General features: G+C 42.3%; 2 protein-coding genes across 5 annotated transcripts in view; one reads left to right on the top strand and one right to left on the bottom strand.

The window, feature by feature from the left end:
• Nucleotides 1-7,609, top strand: part of FKBP9 (FKBP prolyl isomerase 9) — a 42,031-nt gene extending 34,422 nt beyond the window's left edge. The window contains exons 8-10 of the mRNA XM_025929707.2: nucleotides 1,114-1,259; nucleotides 3,783-3,946; nucleotides 6,221-7,609. Of these exons, the coding sequence (XP_025785492.1) occupies nucleotides 1,114-1,259; nucleotides 3,783-3,946; nucleotides 6,221-6,397 (487 nt within the window). The 3' untranslated portion in view covers nucleotides 6,398-7,609. The remainder of the gene's footprint in view (nucleotides 1-1,113; nucleotides 1,260-3,782; nucleotides 3,947-6,220) is intronic.
• Nucleotides 7,610-13,118: 5,509 nt separating this feature from the next.
• Nucleotides 13,119-14,328, bottom strand: part of NT5C3A (5'-nucleotidase, cytosolic IIIA) — a 52,927-nt gene continuing 51,717 nt past the window's right edge. For all 4 annotated transcript variants that reach the window (XM_025929768.2, XM_086693013.1, XM_025929769.2 and 1 more), the window contains one exon: nucleotides 13,119-13,908. In XM_025929768.2, the coding sequence (XP_025785553.1) occupies nucleotides 13,807-13,908 (102 nt within the window). In that variant the 3' untranslated portion in view covers nucleotides 13,119-13,806. The remainder of the gene's footprint in view (nucleotides 13,909-14,328) is intronic.

The raw sequence follows: 14,328 nt of genomic DNA, 5'->3' as shown, positions 1-14,328 counted from the left end.
AAGAGAAAGTAGCCCTGCACCCAGGGGAAGCTGGGAAGCCTGAGAAGGGGATGTGACCCGAGGGGGCTGTCCCCTCCATGTTGTCACCATCCGGAAATGGGCATCAAGGGAGCCCTAAGATACTGGGGAGGTTTTTCTTCCTTGACATTGAAGAAGAAAGCGGTAGTGCCATACTTTCTGGAACTAGATTTATTTTCGGTAGTGAGTGAGGTGATAGAGGCAACTCTCTTGTACGTGGATGTCTCAGGGACCGTGGACATCAAGGATGCTTTAACTGTGGCTCAAGTTAAACTTTCGGTCATTTTTTTAGAGTCAAAAACTATTGCAGACACAAGCACTTCGCATACTCAAGGCCATCCATTTTTTGAGCTCTTTATACTTGTTCTCCTCCGTGCCAGCATCATGAGTTATTTACTGTTGAGAATATCCCTGTGAGGTAGCTATTATTATCACTAGTTTATAGATGAGGAAATTGAGAGGTTTTATTTTTCAGCATCCAATCAAGTGGCAGAAGCAAGATTCAGAGTCAGGTCTTGATAAATCCAAAACACATAAATCCAAAACACAGGGTTATGTATTTTTCAAATTCTCATGAAAACTCCTTACTAGGATATTTATTAAAATATAGAGAAAAGTTGTAAGAGCAGTACGAAGGAAGGACTTCTTTTTTCCCCCGAATCACTGGGGATAGGTTGCCACCATGATGTCCCATCACCCATTTCCTACAAATGTCGACATTCTCCTACATAATTCAACGCATACTTTATAACCAGAAAGTTAACACTGATACGTCATCATGTTTTAATCCCCAGACCCCACCTAAGTTTTGCCACTTGTTCCCAGAAGGTCTTTTATAGCAAAATGATCCCACTCCATATTCTCCAATACTCCGGACTTGTTCCTCAGCCTTTCCTTGATTTTCACCTTGACACTTTTGAAGATTACAGGTTCATTTTTTGCAGAATCGTTCTCAGTTTGCTCTTGTCTGATGTTTCTTCCTGATTAGATAGGGGTTCTGTGTCTGTGGCAGAAGAGATGGTCCTTTTCATGGAAACGCTTTCAAATATCAATGGGTTGATGACCTAACGAGGGACTCTTCTGTTTCATTTTCAGGTGGAATTTAGGCAAAACATATAATATTGTTTTGGGATCTGGACAAGTTGTGTTGGGAATGGATATGGGTCTCCGAGAGATGTGTGTTGGAGAGAAACGGACAGTGATCATCCCACCCCACCTGGGCTATGGGGAGGCTGGCGTGGGTGAGTAAGCACTAGCATTAAAGCATTTTGGGGCACGTTCACAATCTGAGTGTTGTGCTTTTGGGGTACCATATTTAGAGCCCCAATATGCTTCTTCCATTTAAAACCCAAAGAATCAGGGGTGCCTGGGTGGCTTAGTTGGTTGAGTGTCTGACTTCGGCTCAGGTTGTGACCTCACGGTTTGTCAGTTCAAACCCTGGATTGGGCTCACTGCTATCAGCAGAACCCACTTCAGATCCTCTGTCCCCTCTTTCTGCCCCTCCTCTGGTTGTGCAGGCTCTCTCTCTGTCTCAAAAGTAAATAAACATTAAAAAAAAAAAATCTGGCACCTGGCTGGCTCAGTTGGTGGAGCATGCAACTCTAGATCTTGGGGTCATGAGTTCAGGCCCCATGTTGGGCATAGAACTTACTAAAAAAGAAACAAAAAAACAATAAAGTGCCTGCTACTTCCTCCAGTCCAAGAAGAAGCACTTCAAAAAATGGGTACCCTAGAAGACCTTGTGATATATATTATAAATAATTACAACATAATAATTTTTAAAAAGATATTATATATACATGCATGTATATATTCGTATACTTACATTTGAGCCCATACTATATATACTGTTCTCAAATTTGTGTTTACAGTCATATCTTAGGTCAGGATTTTAAGGCATACAGTTTTATTCTTAAGGTTCTGCTGTAGGATTTATTCAAAAATTCTACCATTGTGGTCTCTTCTAGTGCTTTTCAAACTTTTTTCACCGAGACATACAGTTAAGAAATACTTATCTCCCCATCTGTGTTACACATAAACATGCAATTTATACATATACTCATACACAATTAGTTCTATATATAAAATTTAAACTCAAGTTTTATGAAACCATACCTATCCTTTCTATGGACAGTGTACCCTGATCTATTTTATTCCTTAATTTAAAAAATTGGTGGTCACCATGCTGTAAATAGATTTCATGACTTACTAATGGTAAGTACCTACAGTTTGGAAAAAACCACTTGCTGGTTTTGAACTTTTTTGTTTTTAATTTATTTTTTAATTTACATCTAAGTTAGTTAGCACGTAGTGCAGTAATGATTTCAGGAGTAGATTCCAGTGATTCGTCCTCTATGTATAACACCCGGTGCTCATCTCAACAAGTGTCTTCTTTAATGCCACTTACCCATTTAGCCCATCCCCCCCCCCCAACCCTCCAGCAACCCTCTGTTTGTTCTCTATATTTATTTTTTTTTGTTTTTTTTGGTTTTTTTTTTTTTTTGGTTTTTGTTTTTTTTTTAGCGTTTATTTATTTTTGAGACAGAGAGAGACAAAGCATGAATGGGGGAGGGTCAGAGAGAGGGAGACACAGAATCCGAAACAGGCTCCAGGTTCTGAGCTGTCAGCACAGAGCCCGACGCGGGGGCTCGAACTCACGGACCGCGAGATCATGACCTGGGCCGAAGTCGGCCGCTTAACTGACTGAGCCACCCAGGCGCCCCTGTTCTCTATATTTAAGAGTTTCTTATGTTTTGTCCCTCGCCCTGTTCTTATATTATTTTTGCTTCCCTTCCCTTATGTTCATTTGTTTTGTATCTTAAGTTCCTCATATGAGTGAAGTCATACGATACTCGTCTTTCTCTAACTGACTAATTTCACTTACCAGAATACCCTCTAGTTCCATCTACGTAGTTGCAAATGGCAAGATTTCATTCTTTTTGATTGTTGAGTACTACTCCATTGCATATATATACCACATCTTCTTTATCCATTCATCCATCGATGGACACTTGGGCTCTTTCCATACTTTGGCCATTGTCAATAGCGCTGCTATAAACATGGGGTTGCATGTGCCCCTTCGAAACAGCACACCTGTATCCCTTGGATAAATACCTAGTAGTGCAATTGCTGGGTCGTGGGGTAGTTCTGTTTTTAGTTTTTTGAGGAACATCCATACTGTTTTCCAGAGTGGCCGCACCAGCTTGCATTCCCACTAACAATGCAAAAGAGATCCTCTTTCTCTGCATCCTTGCCAACACCTGTTGTTGCCTGAGTTGTTCATGTTAGCCATTCTGACAGGTGTGAGGTGGTATCTCATTGTGATTTAATTTGTATTTCCCTGATGATAAATGATGTTGAACATCTGTTTATATTATAGTCTGTTAGCCATCAGGATGTCTTCTTTGGAGAGTGTCTATTCATGTCTTTTGCCCATTTCTTCACTGGATTATTTGAATTTTTTGTTTTTTTTTTTAGTTAGTTTGTTTGTTTATTTATTTAGAGCACGAGCAGGGGAGGGGCAGAGAGAGAAGGAGACAGAGAATCCCAAGCAGCTCGATCCTACTACCCTGAAATCATGACCTGAGCTGAAATCAAGAGTTGGATGCTTAACTGACTGAGACACTCAGGTGCCCCTGGTGTTGAGCAGGAAATGCTTGCCACCTGTGAGGCAGCTGGAACCTTGGGTGGGGGAGGGAGGTTGAGATGGGCATGCCTGCTGCCTGGTGGTGCTAACCCTGTTTCCTCCCTTATTGGTGAGACAGATGGAGAAGTACCTGGCAGTGCCGTCTTGGTGTTTGACATTGAGCTGCTGGAGCTCGTGGCGGGTCTGCCTGAGGGGTACATGTTCATATGGAATGGCGAGGTGTCACCCAACCTGTTCGAAGAAATCGACAAGGATGGTGATGGAGAAGTCCTCCTCGAAGAGGTAACCGACCTTCAAAAGAGAGTGGGACTAAATGAACTGGGGGGAGCCTTATTGGGGCAGGGGATCCATTCCAGATGTGAAGCCTTCTCAGAGTGAGGAGGACGCACTTTTGTACACACTCTCTAAATTGAAGCTCACAGTTGCTCTCTGGAGAAACTGAGGCCCTGAGAGGTACAGGGCTTGATCCCAGGGCTGACAGATCTAGATTTGGTTCTCAGTTCCTGGGTGCTCACTGTATGCCTGCATTATGTTGAATGTTTTTCATATACATTCTCTTGCTTGGCCCTTGTGGCAGCCATGTAATCATCATCCCCGTTTTTCAGAAGCAGCAGCTGTACGCAGACGAGATAAATGATTTGCCCGAGGTCACAGAGCTACCTAGTGGTTTGAGCCATGGTACATATCTCCATCTTGATCATCTAGGTCCTGGGTGGATTCTTCTGTAGCAGACACCCCTTCATGGAGCTGGAGAATAGAGTCGGCTGTCCTGTCACACCCTCCTCAGTTCCAGTATCTGCCTGTTCCACATCTGCTTATTCAAGGACACGGCTCCAGCCTTCTCCCCTTTCTCTCTTACATCAGCCACATTTCCCTGGCTACTGGATTGCTCACATTAGCATAAAAACATGCTATTATTTTCCCTTTTCTTGGTGCATCTTCTCATTTATTTTGTTTCTTTGCTCCCTTTACAGCGAAAATGTCAAAACTTTTAAATCCACTCCTGTCAGACATTTGTCCTTCTGTGTCACTGAGCCTGGTCTTGCTAAGGTGACCAGTGCCTTTTATGTGGCTGCCGCCAATGGTCACTGCTCACTGTCCTCACTCTTGGACACAGCTGACTGCTTTGCAGGACACCTTCTTTCCCTCGCTTCCAGACCACACTTTCTTGGTGTTCCTTCTACCTCACTAGTGGCTCCTTCTCAGGAATCTTCTCCCTCTCTTCATGTTGGAGTGTCCCCAGCCTGAGTTCTGAGCTTGTTCTCTCCTCCATCTCATGTCACTTCCTTGGTGATCTCAACCAGTCCAGTGGCTTTGTCATCCGCATGCCATGACTTCCAAACTTGTAGCTCTGGTCTGGTCTTCTCTCTCTACCTCCTACTCAGACATCTAATTGCCCACCTGACATCTTCATTTTTTGAATGCTGCTGCTACCTCCCTCTCCTGAACTTGCCTCACCCAAAGCCTTCCTCATCTCCTCTGATGTCAACTCCGTCCTTCCAGTTGCCAGGTGAGAGCACTCAGTAATCTTTGACTCCTCTCTTTCTCACATAGGCTATAGTAAACCCACCAGGAAATCATCCTAGCTCTATCCTGAAAATTTACATCTCACCACCTCCAGTTGGTAGCATCTTGGGCCACTGTCTGCTTGGTCTTGCTTGGACCTCTACGAAGGTCTTTGTGCTTTTCAGCCTTGCCCCTCACGGCAGCCGGAGTGATTCTTCTGAAACTTCAATTGGATTATGGCTTGCTTTGTCTCAGAACCCTGCAGAAGCCCCTCTGTTTCCAGAGTCCTTACAGTGGCCTGCAAAGACCCCAAGAAGGTTCTCCACGACCTGCTCGCTGTAACTTCCTCTTCAGCTGCTCCTCTCTACCAGGCATTGCACACGCTGGGCCTTTGCACCAGCTGTCCCTCCACCCAGAAGACACTTCCCTGGATAACTGTTTGGTTCATTCCCTCCCTTCCTTCAAGCCTTTGCACAGGTCTCCCTTTTTCATTAGGGTTTTACTCTGACCACTGGATTGAGACCTCAACCCACTCCCCGACCTGTACTCTTGATCCTCCTTACTTGACTCTACTCCTTTGTTTTCTGGAGCATTGCACTTTTGAACTTAATATGTGACTTACTTAATTTTTTATGTTCTTTTCTAATTGTGTGTCTTTCCCACTAGGATATATGCTAGAATTACAAGGGCAAGGTTATGTTTTCATTGTATGAAGGAAAGAAGGGAGGGAGGGAGGGAGGCAGCAGTGTTCTCAGAGGCAAAGATGGTTAGGGCATCAGCCTGTGGTGGAGAGCTAAGTGTTGATTTAGGGAGAAGGGATAGCTCCAGTCACTGCTGCGTGGAGCCTAGGAACTTCTGGAGTCATTAGTCATTACGGTTATACACCTGCATCTGGAGGGAGAAACATCAGGCAGGTTGTGTAGCTCACAAAATTGTGTCTGTTTTGCAAGCTTAGACTCAAATTCCAGCCCCATTGCCCTCGGGATGCTCTGTTCAGACCCTGGCTCGGCTGCTATATCTCATGGTCTGTCCTGTCCCCTCTCTTTCCAGTTCTCAGAATACATTCATGCCCAGGTGGCATCTGGCAAAGGGAAACTCGCTCCTGGTTTTGATGCTGAGATGATTGTGAAGAATATGTTCACCAACCAGGACCGGAATGGAGATGGGAAGGTCACGGCAGAGGAATTCAAACTCAAAGACCAGGAGGCTAAACATGATGAACTCTAAACCTGCCTTGGGCCACCTGCGTGATACCAAGCCCCCGGTCATGGCTGAAAGTGAAGCAAGGGCCCGCGGGTCTCTCAGAAGGTGAATCGTCCACAAGTAGTAGATGGTCACATAGTATGTGGGGCATATGTCAGGGATGGGTCGATACACATGGTGAGAATTTTAGGCCAAATGCCAGTGATATGAAAATCAGTGTCAGGTGCCTTAGCAGGGGCTGTGTAGAATATTGAAGAGGCTGCACTGTCAACCATTGTTTTGTGAGCCTTCTGTGTAGTTTTGTTATTAAAGGAAAATAGTGTCATACAGAAGTCATAACCATTTTGGAGGGAACAGAAGAAAAAGCGTCCAGGAGGTCTACATAAAGAGCATTAAAAAAATTTTTTTTAACTTGCTGGTGTTTTAAAAGTGTTCTCCAGATGAGCAGAAAAGACAAACGGCCTGCCCCAGCAGTATTTCCCCAAAAGCCCCAGGATGGGGCCCTTTTGTCAGTGGCCCGTACAGGCTCTGGTAATGCCCAGCTTCCACTTTCCTGCTACACACACACACACACACGCATGCACATGCACACACACCTACTTGCACATGTGTGCTTTGATAGTTAATCATGCTCTACCTGTTGTGGTCTTCCAATTGGCTGGGTGACTTGGAAGTTAAGAAGAAAATCAGTGGACCAAACGAGGCATCTTGGACTATGAGTAGAGAATTTGATTCTATGTTTGCCACATAAGATTATCTGCTTCACCCTTTCTTATTCCCATTGCTCTATCTTCCCTGAATCTTTTGATCAGATAGATTTGTATAGGGCTTGTGGCTAATCCATGCTCCAGAGTATGTGACCAAGATAGGAAGTATCATCTCAACAGATGAGCATACACAAGGTGACATATTTCTGCTCATTTGTGTCCTGGAGAGGGAGGTGCCCTAAAGCCCATGGGCCTCTCTCTGTGTAGAAAAACAAGGACACTGTTACCTGCCCCCATGTTATGCAGTAACCAACAACCTTGCTGCCTTATGTCCTCTGTTCCCAAGTGGTGGTGGCGTCCACCCTGAAGTAATCAGTAATTTTCCTTTTGAAACTGCTTTATTTTTACTAATTTAAACTGTTTTGTACTGATGTAGCCCTGAGATAGTTCATGAAAATGCTGTGCACTCCTTCAATGGAATAAATGTTGGAAAACTGAACTTTTCATATATAAAAAAATTGAATGATAATATCAAGTGTTGTGGAGTTTTATTTGAAGGCTGAGAGGATCCTATGAGAATACGTCTTGATTATCCATTGAGAATCGCCTCAACGAGGGCTGCATCTCATTGAAGGTGGAGGAGTGTGACGGATAGTGTATGGGGGTGTGTCAGTCAGGTCCTGGCAGGAAACACACCCACATACGGGCCTTCCAAAGAGAAGCTATGTAAAGGACTTTACAGATGTGTGGACAGGGCCTAGAGACCTAGTTAGGATATCAAGGTACCATGATAGATGTTGGCCAGCAGCAGTAGGGGGCTCTTCTACCCCCCTGGGGCTGAAAGGTTAAAGGGGAGACACAGCCACGCCCAGAAGTGTGGCTGGCGCTGCAGCAGAGGAGGGCAGAGACACCCCATTCTCTGTCCTGTAACTCGTTCCCATTCGCTAAACCCAATCTGAAGCTAAAGGAAGAGGAGCTTAGTGGCTGGTATTCTCAGAGTCAGCTTTTTGGGGTGCAGAGTAAGGTGAAGGGCTGTAGGCATTGGAGTGGGAGCACATAGAGGATAACTGGCACATGTATAGAGAAAAATACGTTTTTTTAAAAAAGCAAATGTTACAGTTTACTCTTTGCAGGAGCAATTTCAGGGACTCTGTATGCTTTTGGAAGGCAAAGGAGATGCCTGCCTATGGCCTTCCTGGCTGTTGCTGTCATGGTAACTAACATTCCTTAACCGTCTCCTACCTGGCACATAGTCACTCAAGATTTTTTGTTTAACAGAATTCCTTAAGTGCACGAGATAGGTTAATAATTTTGCTAAATGGAATTGCCCTTTGGAATGCACTTGATCTGTAACACCTCATTATCCTTACACATCTTCATGAAGATAAAAACCTTGTGCTTATTCTGTCCCAGGTTTTTAGTTGGTCCTGTCTGAATTTCTTCACTGGTTGTTTTCTTTGGTGGTGGACAGGTTTGCTGAATAAAAGATATGCTTCTCTGGGGAAATTAAGCACTGTCGGCCTTAGAGCTTCAAGAATAGAGGGAACATTTAATTTTTTTTTTTAACTTTTTAAAATTTATTTTGAGAGAGAGAGAGAGAAGAGAGAGATAGCACTAGTGTGGGAGGGCAGAGAGAGAGGGAGAGAATCCCAACCAGGCTCTATGCTGTCAGCACAGAGCCTGACTTGGGGCTTGATCTCACAAACCGAAAGATCAAGACCCTTAATGAACTGAGCCACCCAGACACCCCTCAACCAGTTTTTTTAAAAGTAATCTCTATACCCAACATGTAGCTTGAACTCACGACCTCGAGATCAAGAGTCTTGTGCTCCACTGACTGAGCCACCCGGGAGCCGGGTAGCTTGTTTTTGTTTTTAAACTGCCTGCTTGACTGCTGAACTGGAACCTTGGTCTTTTTTGGCCTTCAGACTCAGACGGAAATATTGGCTCTTCTTGGTTCTCCAGCCTGCCACCTGTTGTGTTTTTTCTCTTTCCTGAGGTGTAATGAACAAATAAAATTTTAATATACTTAATGCATATGTGATGATTTGATATATGTACATGTTTACATTGTGAAAGGATTTCTCCATCTATCACTTCATGTGTGTGTGTGTGTGTGTGTGTGTGAGAGAGAGAGAGAGAGAGAGAGAGAGAAAACATTTAAGTTCTACTCTTAGCATTTTAAAACTATACAATACAGGGTTACCAACTATGGTTGCCATGTTATGCATTAAATCCTTAGACCTTATTTATCTTATAGCTGGAAGTTTGTACTGTTTAACCAAACTCTGTTTCTCCCATGCCCCTGCCCCTGGTAAACATTTTTTTTACTCTATTTCTATAACTTCAACTTATTTTTTTTAATACCACATATAAATGATACTGTGTAGTACTTATCTTTCTAAACCTTTGGCTTGTTGTTGAGCGCTACTGGGGCACTTTGATTCTTCCTGCTGCTAAGGAAGGCATTCAATTATCTGTGACCATGACAGAGGCTTTAATCTCTGGCTCAACCAGCTGCTCAGATGGCCTCACCTCATGATGCTGCTGCAACCCTGTTTCTATCTGCATTATGATTAAGGGTTATAGCTCTGTTGGCAAGACTGTGAGTACTCATTAGGGAGCCAAATACAGGGTAGGGATGCCACAAAGCATTTTTCTCAATCACATCTTATACTCATTTTCTGTGTTGCTGCTTGAGGCAGTTTGGATCGGCTGTAGATTGGGATCACCTAACTTATGACTCATGCAGATTTTGGACTTTGGGCCCTAAAGATGAAGTAGGTCATTCATTGATGCCCAGTGGGAGGTTAGAGTATCTCAGAGAACATGACATCTGAGTATGCATGTGACCTGTGTGCTTGAAACACCACTTAAGCTATCTTGCAAGCGTAAGCAATCTGCATTATTTTGTTGAAACCTGGTGAGTTTTGATCTCTCATTACTTAGGAATTTATAATACCTTTCAAAATTATTACTTAAAAGACAGAAAAAAACATTTCATTTTGGCAACAGAGTGGGCCTGAGTACAATTACACGTAAGTGCTTATATATAGCACTTCAATGTCTTAGGTTTCTAGGAACAAGGTTGCTTTCTTTGAAGTCTTTTTCCCTTGGCTTTCTTGGGGATCTGGTGTCTCTTTATAAACTAAGAATACTGCTCCCAGTTACTTATTGCTAGTTGCAGATATCACACTTTCATGCTTATGAAAATAGTGTTTGAGGGGCACCTGGGTGTCTCAGTCGGTTAAGCGTCAGACTTCGGCTACATGAGGGCAGGAAGCATGTCTGGTGTGTTAATTATTTCTCTAGAACCTAGCCCACAGTAAGGACTTCAATCTTTGGTGGGATGAGTGACTCTTCATTGAATCAATCTTCACCTCAAATTAATACCCCGCTTTAGAGATGAGGAAACCAAAGCCTTGAAACGTTAGAAACTTACCAAATGTTGTAGTTAGAATCTAAGACTCAGATCCAGGTTTGACTGATTTGAAGGCCTGTACCCTTTACACCTCAGCCACACTTTATCTTACCTATTAAACTTGTACTGAAATACGAGAATAAGTATAAAACACAGCAGGACTGGTGAATCTTGAGGTAACCTTGGATAAGTCTCCAAATTATTCAAGATCCCATGAAATTTTTTCTTCCTTTTTAAAAAATATTTATTTATTTTTGAGAGAACGCGAGAGAGTGCAAGTGGGGCAGGGGCAGAGAGAGAGGGAGACAGAGAATCAAAGCAGGCTTTAGGCTGTGAGCTGTTAGTACAGAGCCCGACACGGGGCTTGAACTCATGAACCATGAGATCATAACCTGAGCCGAAGTCAGATGCTTAACCAACTGACTGAGCCACCCAGGCACCCCTCTTTTATTTCCTGATTCTCCATGGTGTATGCCTTGAACCTGAAGTCTGGTTAAAAAAAATGTTCAATAATCTACCTAATTAACTCTGGTCTTATCAAACATATCATGGAAAGCAGAGTTCCTGTGAAATCACTCTGGAACAAAGTAGTATCTCTGACAGTTTTTGTTTTTCGGTTTCATCAAAATTGTTCATCTCGGCACTCAAAACTGCTTTACCTCCTAAAGTAAAATTCAAAATAAAAAACAAAAAACAAGACTCTTAACAGCTAATGCTAGACTTTTAAGAAAATGTGGTAGTTACCACACTGCCGGTGTTCACTAGGGCTACAAAATAACTGTTTCTTCAGTTCACCCAGACTGTGGTCACACTTTTGCGGACAAATAGCCAGCAATACTGAATACTTGCGCTAAGCCATTCTAAATGGAAATACAAAATTTAAATGCATACAAAGATGTAGATGAGTACATCTCATTCTCACAGGGATGTATCTGGAGGACGTATCATTACCTTCACTTTACAGATGAGCAAACTGGGGCACAGGTTAAATAATCTGTTCTGGTCACACAGCTACTAAGTGGTAGAAGGAAGATCCAAATCACAACAGTCTGACTCTATATTGGCTACATTAAACTGCTCTGAAAATGGAACTTGAAAACAAATTATTTCAAATACCAGTAGAACAGGGGGCAGTGAGAGGTGATAGGGTCCCAGGGATGCAGTGGAAAAGGCAGGGGCCTTGGCTTGATATTCAAGTTATCCTGATAGTGGCTATAAGGGGCTACAAAGACTGCATGCCCTCAAGGCCTTTGTTAGATGGGGAGGTGCCTGACTTCTATAGTCTTAGTAAAGGGCTGAACCAAGACTAGAATGGAGGTCATACCTTCAGTATTCTTTACATTTATACCATGAACTATGCTTATTTGTAGAAGCATATTATAAACTCCTTGGAAAACAGTCTATATGGCAAGCTCTAACTGCAATATGGGATAAAAAGTTCTCATTAGATCAGAAATGCCCAACTTTTTTTCTGTGTGAAAAACTCCTTCAGGTAATTCTGATACTCTCATGTGACGCTAATCTGCTTTAAAGCAAGAAGCTTGGTTTCTTCTTCCTCCCTCCCTCTCTTCTTCCTTCCTTCCTTTCTCTTTCTGAATCTTGGTTTCAAGGGGTGCCTCCCTCCCTCTCTCCCTTTCTTTCTTTCTCTCTCTTTCTTTTAGAATCTTGGTTTTGAGGGGCACCTGGGTGGCTCAGTCAGTTAAGTGTCCGACTCTTGGTTTCCGCTCAGGTCATGATCTCATGGTTCATGAGTTTGAGCCCTGCATCAGGCTCACTGCCGTCAGTGCGGAACCCACTTCGGATCCTCTGTCTTCCTTGCTCTCTGCCCCTCCCCCACTTGCACTCTCCCTCCCTCTCTCTCAAAAATAAATGAACATTAAAAAAAAAAAAAGGAAGCTTGGTTTCGAGTTTGATTTTGGAAATACTTCAACAGAGAATAGTCTACTTCTGGCCATTATAAACTTTGTTTCATTGTTTATTATAAAAAGGAATAGTGGTGGAGGGTAAGGATGGGCAGCCCCAGGGAAAAGGTTTTCATTGTAAGACCTCACCTACCTGCCACATCAAATGGGACTAGAGATTGCCGACCACACTGAGTGTCCGGAACCAGCTGGAACACGCTCTGTGTGTATCAGAGCTCAGATGCTTTATGGAATTAGTGGCTCGGAGACTCTGGAGTGAAATGGTTAGAGCCAGGGTCAGATTTATCACAATGGCAAATCTAAACTTTGTATGAACCATTTATGGGGCAGCAGAAATTTGGAACAGGAAGTCAGAGTGCAAAGACAAATGTCGGTTTAACTCAGCAGTACTCGGTTTCAGTTACCATGAGACCCAGCTCCACTTTGTTCCCTGCCTGTGGCTATTTCTGAAACTATTAGACCTCCAACAAAGTACCCTCTTTTACTGATATTTTCAATGAGGGAAAACAATTTTCCCAGTCCCCAGTATTTTCTGAAGGGCTGATTAAATTTTCTCTGCAACTATCTTTTCATCCTTAAACTTATAATACGTAAATTTAAAAATATTCAATCTAAATAGCCACTATGACAATGACATAGGATTCATCTCTCTCTCTCTCTCTCTCTCACATACACACACAAGAAAAACACTGCAAGAGCTTAATAAATATTTGTTGAATAAATGAACAACAATGGTCTTGACAGTACAATTTAAAAGGCTTTTCATTTCATGTGTATTATCAGTGCATCAATATAGAACATTTTGTAATGATTAGTGATATGTGGATACCAATGGTTTTTCAAACACCAAGTGCCATTATTTTCTGATAAATACTGACTTTCAAGAACAAAATAACCAAACATAATACAATTTCAGGAGATGGTGATATCATCAGCATAATTCACCCACATGACAAAAACAGCAACACTTAAAATCATGCACATTATTTCACCATTTCATAAAACTTCTTTTTAAACTTATACAGACTTTTTTCCCAGAGTAAAAAGTTTCCTCAAAAACCTCATGATAACATTAAACTACAAAATTCACTCTGGAAATTAATTCATGGAGTTATTTTTCAAATTTTACCTTTAAGGTTGTTTTTTTTTTTTTTTTTTTTAACTGTTAAAAAATATAGTTGAGGAGTGTGTTGAGAGAGGTGAGGAAAAAAGGAGTTTCCAGTTGATGGATTCAATATGTCTGAAAATACCTCAGTAACGTAGAGAAAAAACTTCAAGAGCAAGAATGTATTATAAATAGAAGTCTTTCAGCAAGATGAACAGGTGAGCAGTTCCTGCATCAATTGCACCCACAGCACAGAGGTCTTCTTGAAGAATGCTTGTTTATAGAATCTTCTGTAAGATAGAGTTGGCTACGTCCAGTGATTCGTCTTTTACTAGAACTATATCGTAAGAGTCCATGTACTTTTCTAAAAGCTCATCCACCTAATCAACAACAACAGAAAAATTAAAAGGATATACAGGGAGGAGAAGTAAATTGTTTCAGTGTGGATCTCATTATTACATTCGATCTTTTGGGCTAAAATGAAGTAAATCAAATTTACTTTCATAAGACTTTTGAAATGAAGACTTATGAACATAGCCACAGGGTGGCTTTACTCCCAAAGTCACTTCTCTCTAGTCCAGTGGCTCTTAACTGGGGAGACTGCCCAAGCAACTCTCTGGCAATGCTGGGGACATTTTTGACTTTCATGACTTGGGGGTGCTAAGGTTTCTGGTAGGAGAGGCCAGAGAAGCCACCCTAATACCGATGGCATACAGATGTACATCCCAATTCCCTTAATCACACCAAAGTAAAAGGATAAAGAGCAATCAAATTGTGTCTAACTCCTTTTGCATGTACCT

The sequence above is a fragment of the Puma concolor genome, chromosome A2, assembly GCF_028749965.1.
Source record: "Puma concolor isolate L17-30 chromosome A2, mPumCon1.1.hap2, whole genome shotgun sequence".
Classification (NCBI taxonomy): domain Eukaryota; kingdom Metazoa; phylum Chordata; class Mammalia; order Carnivora; family Felidae; genus Puma; species Puma concolor.
The sequence above is the reverse complement of the archived record's forward strand: the minus strand, read 5'-3'. Positions and strand labels throughout refer to the sequence as shown.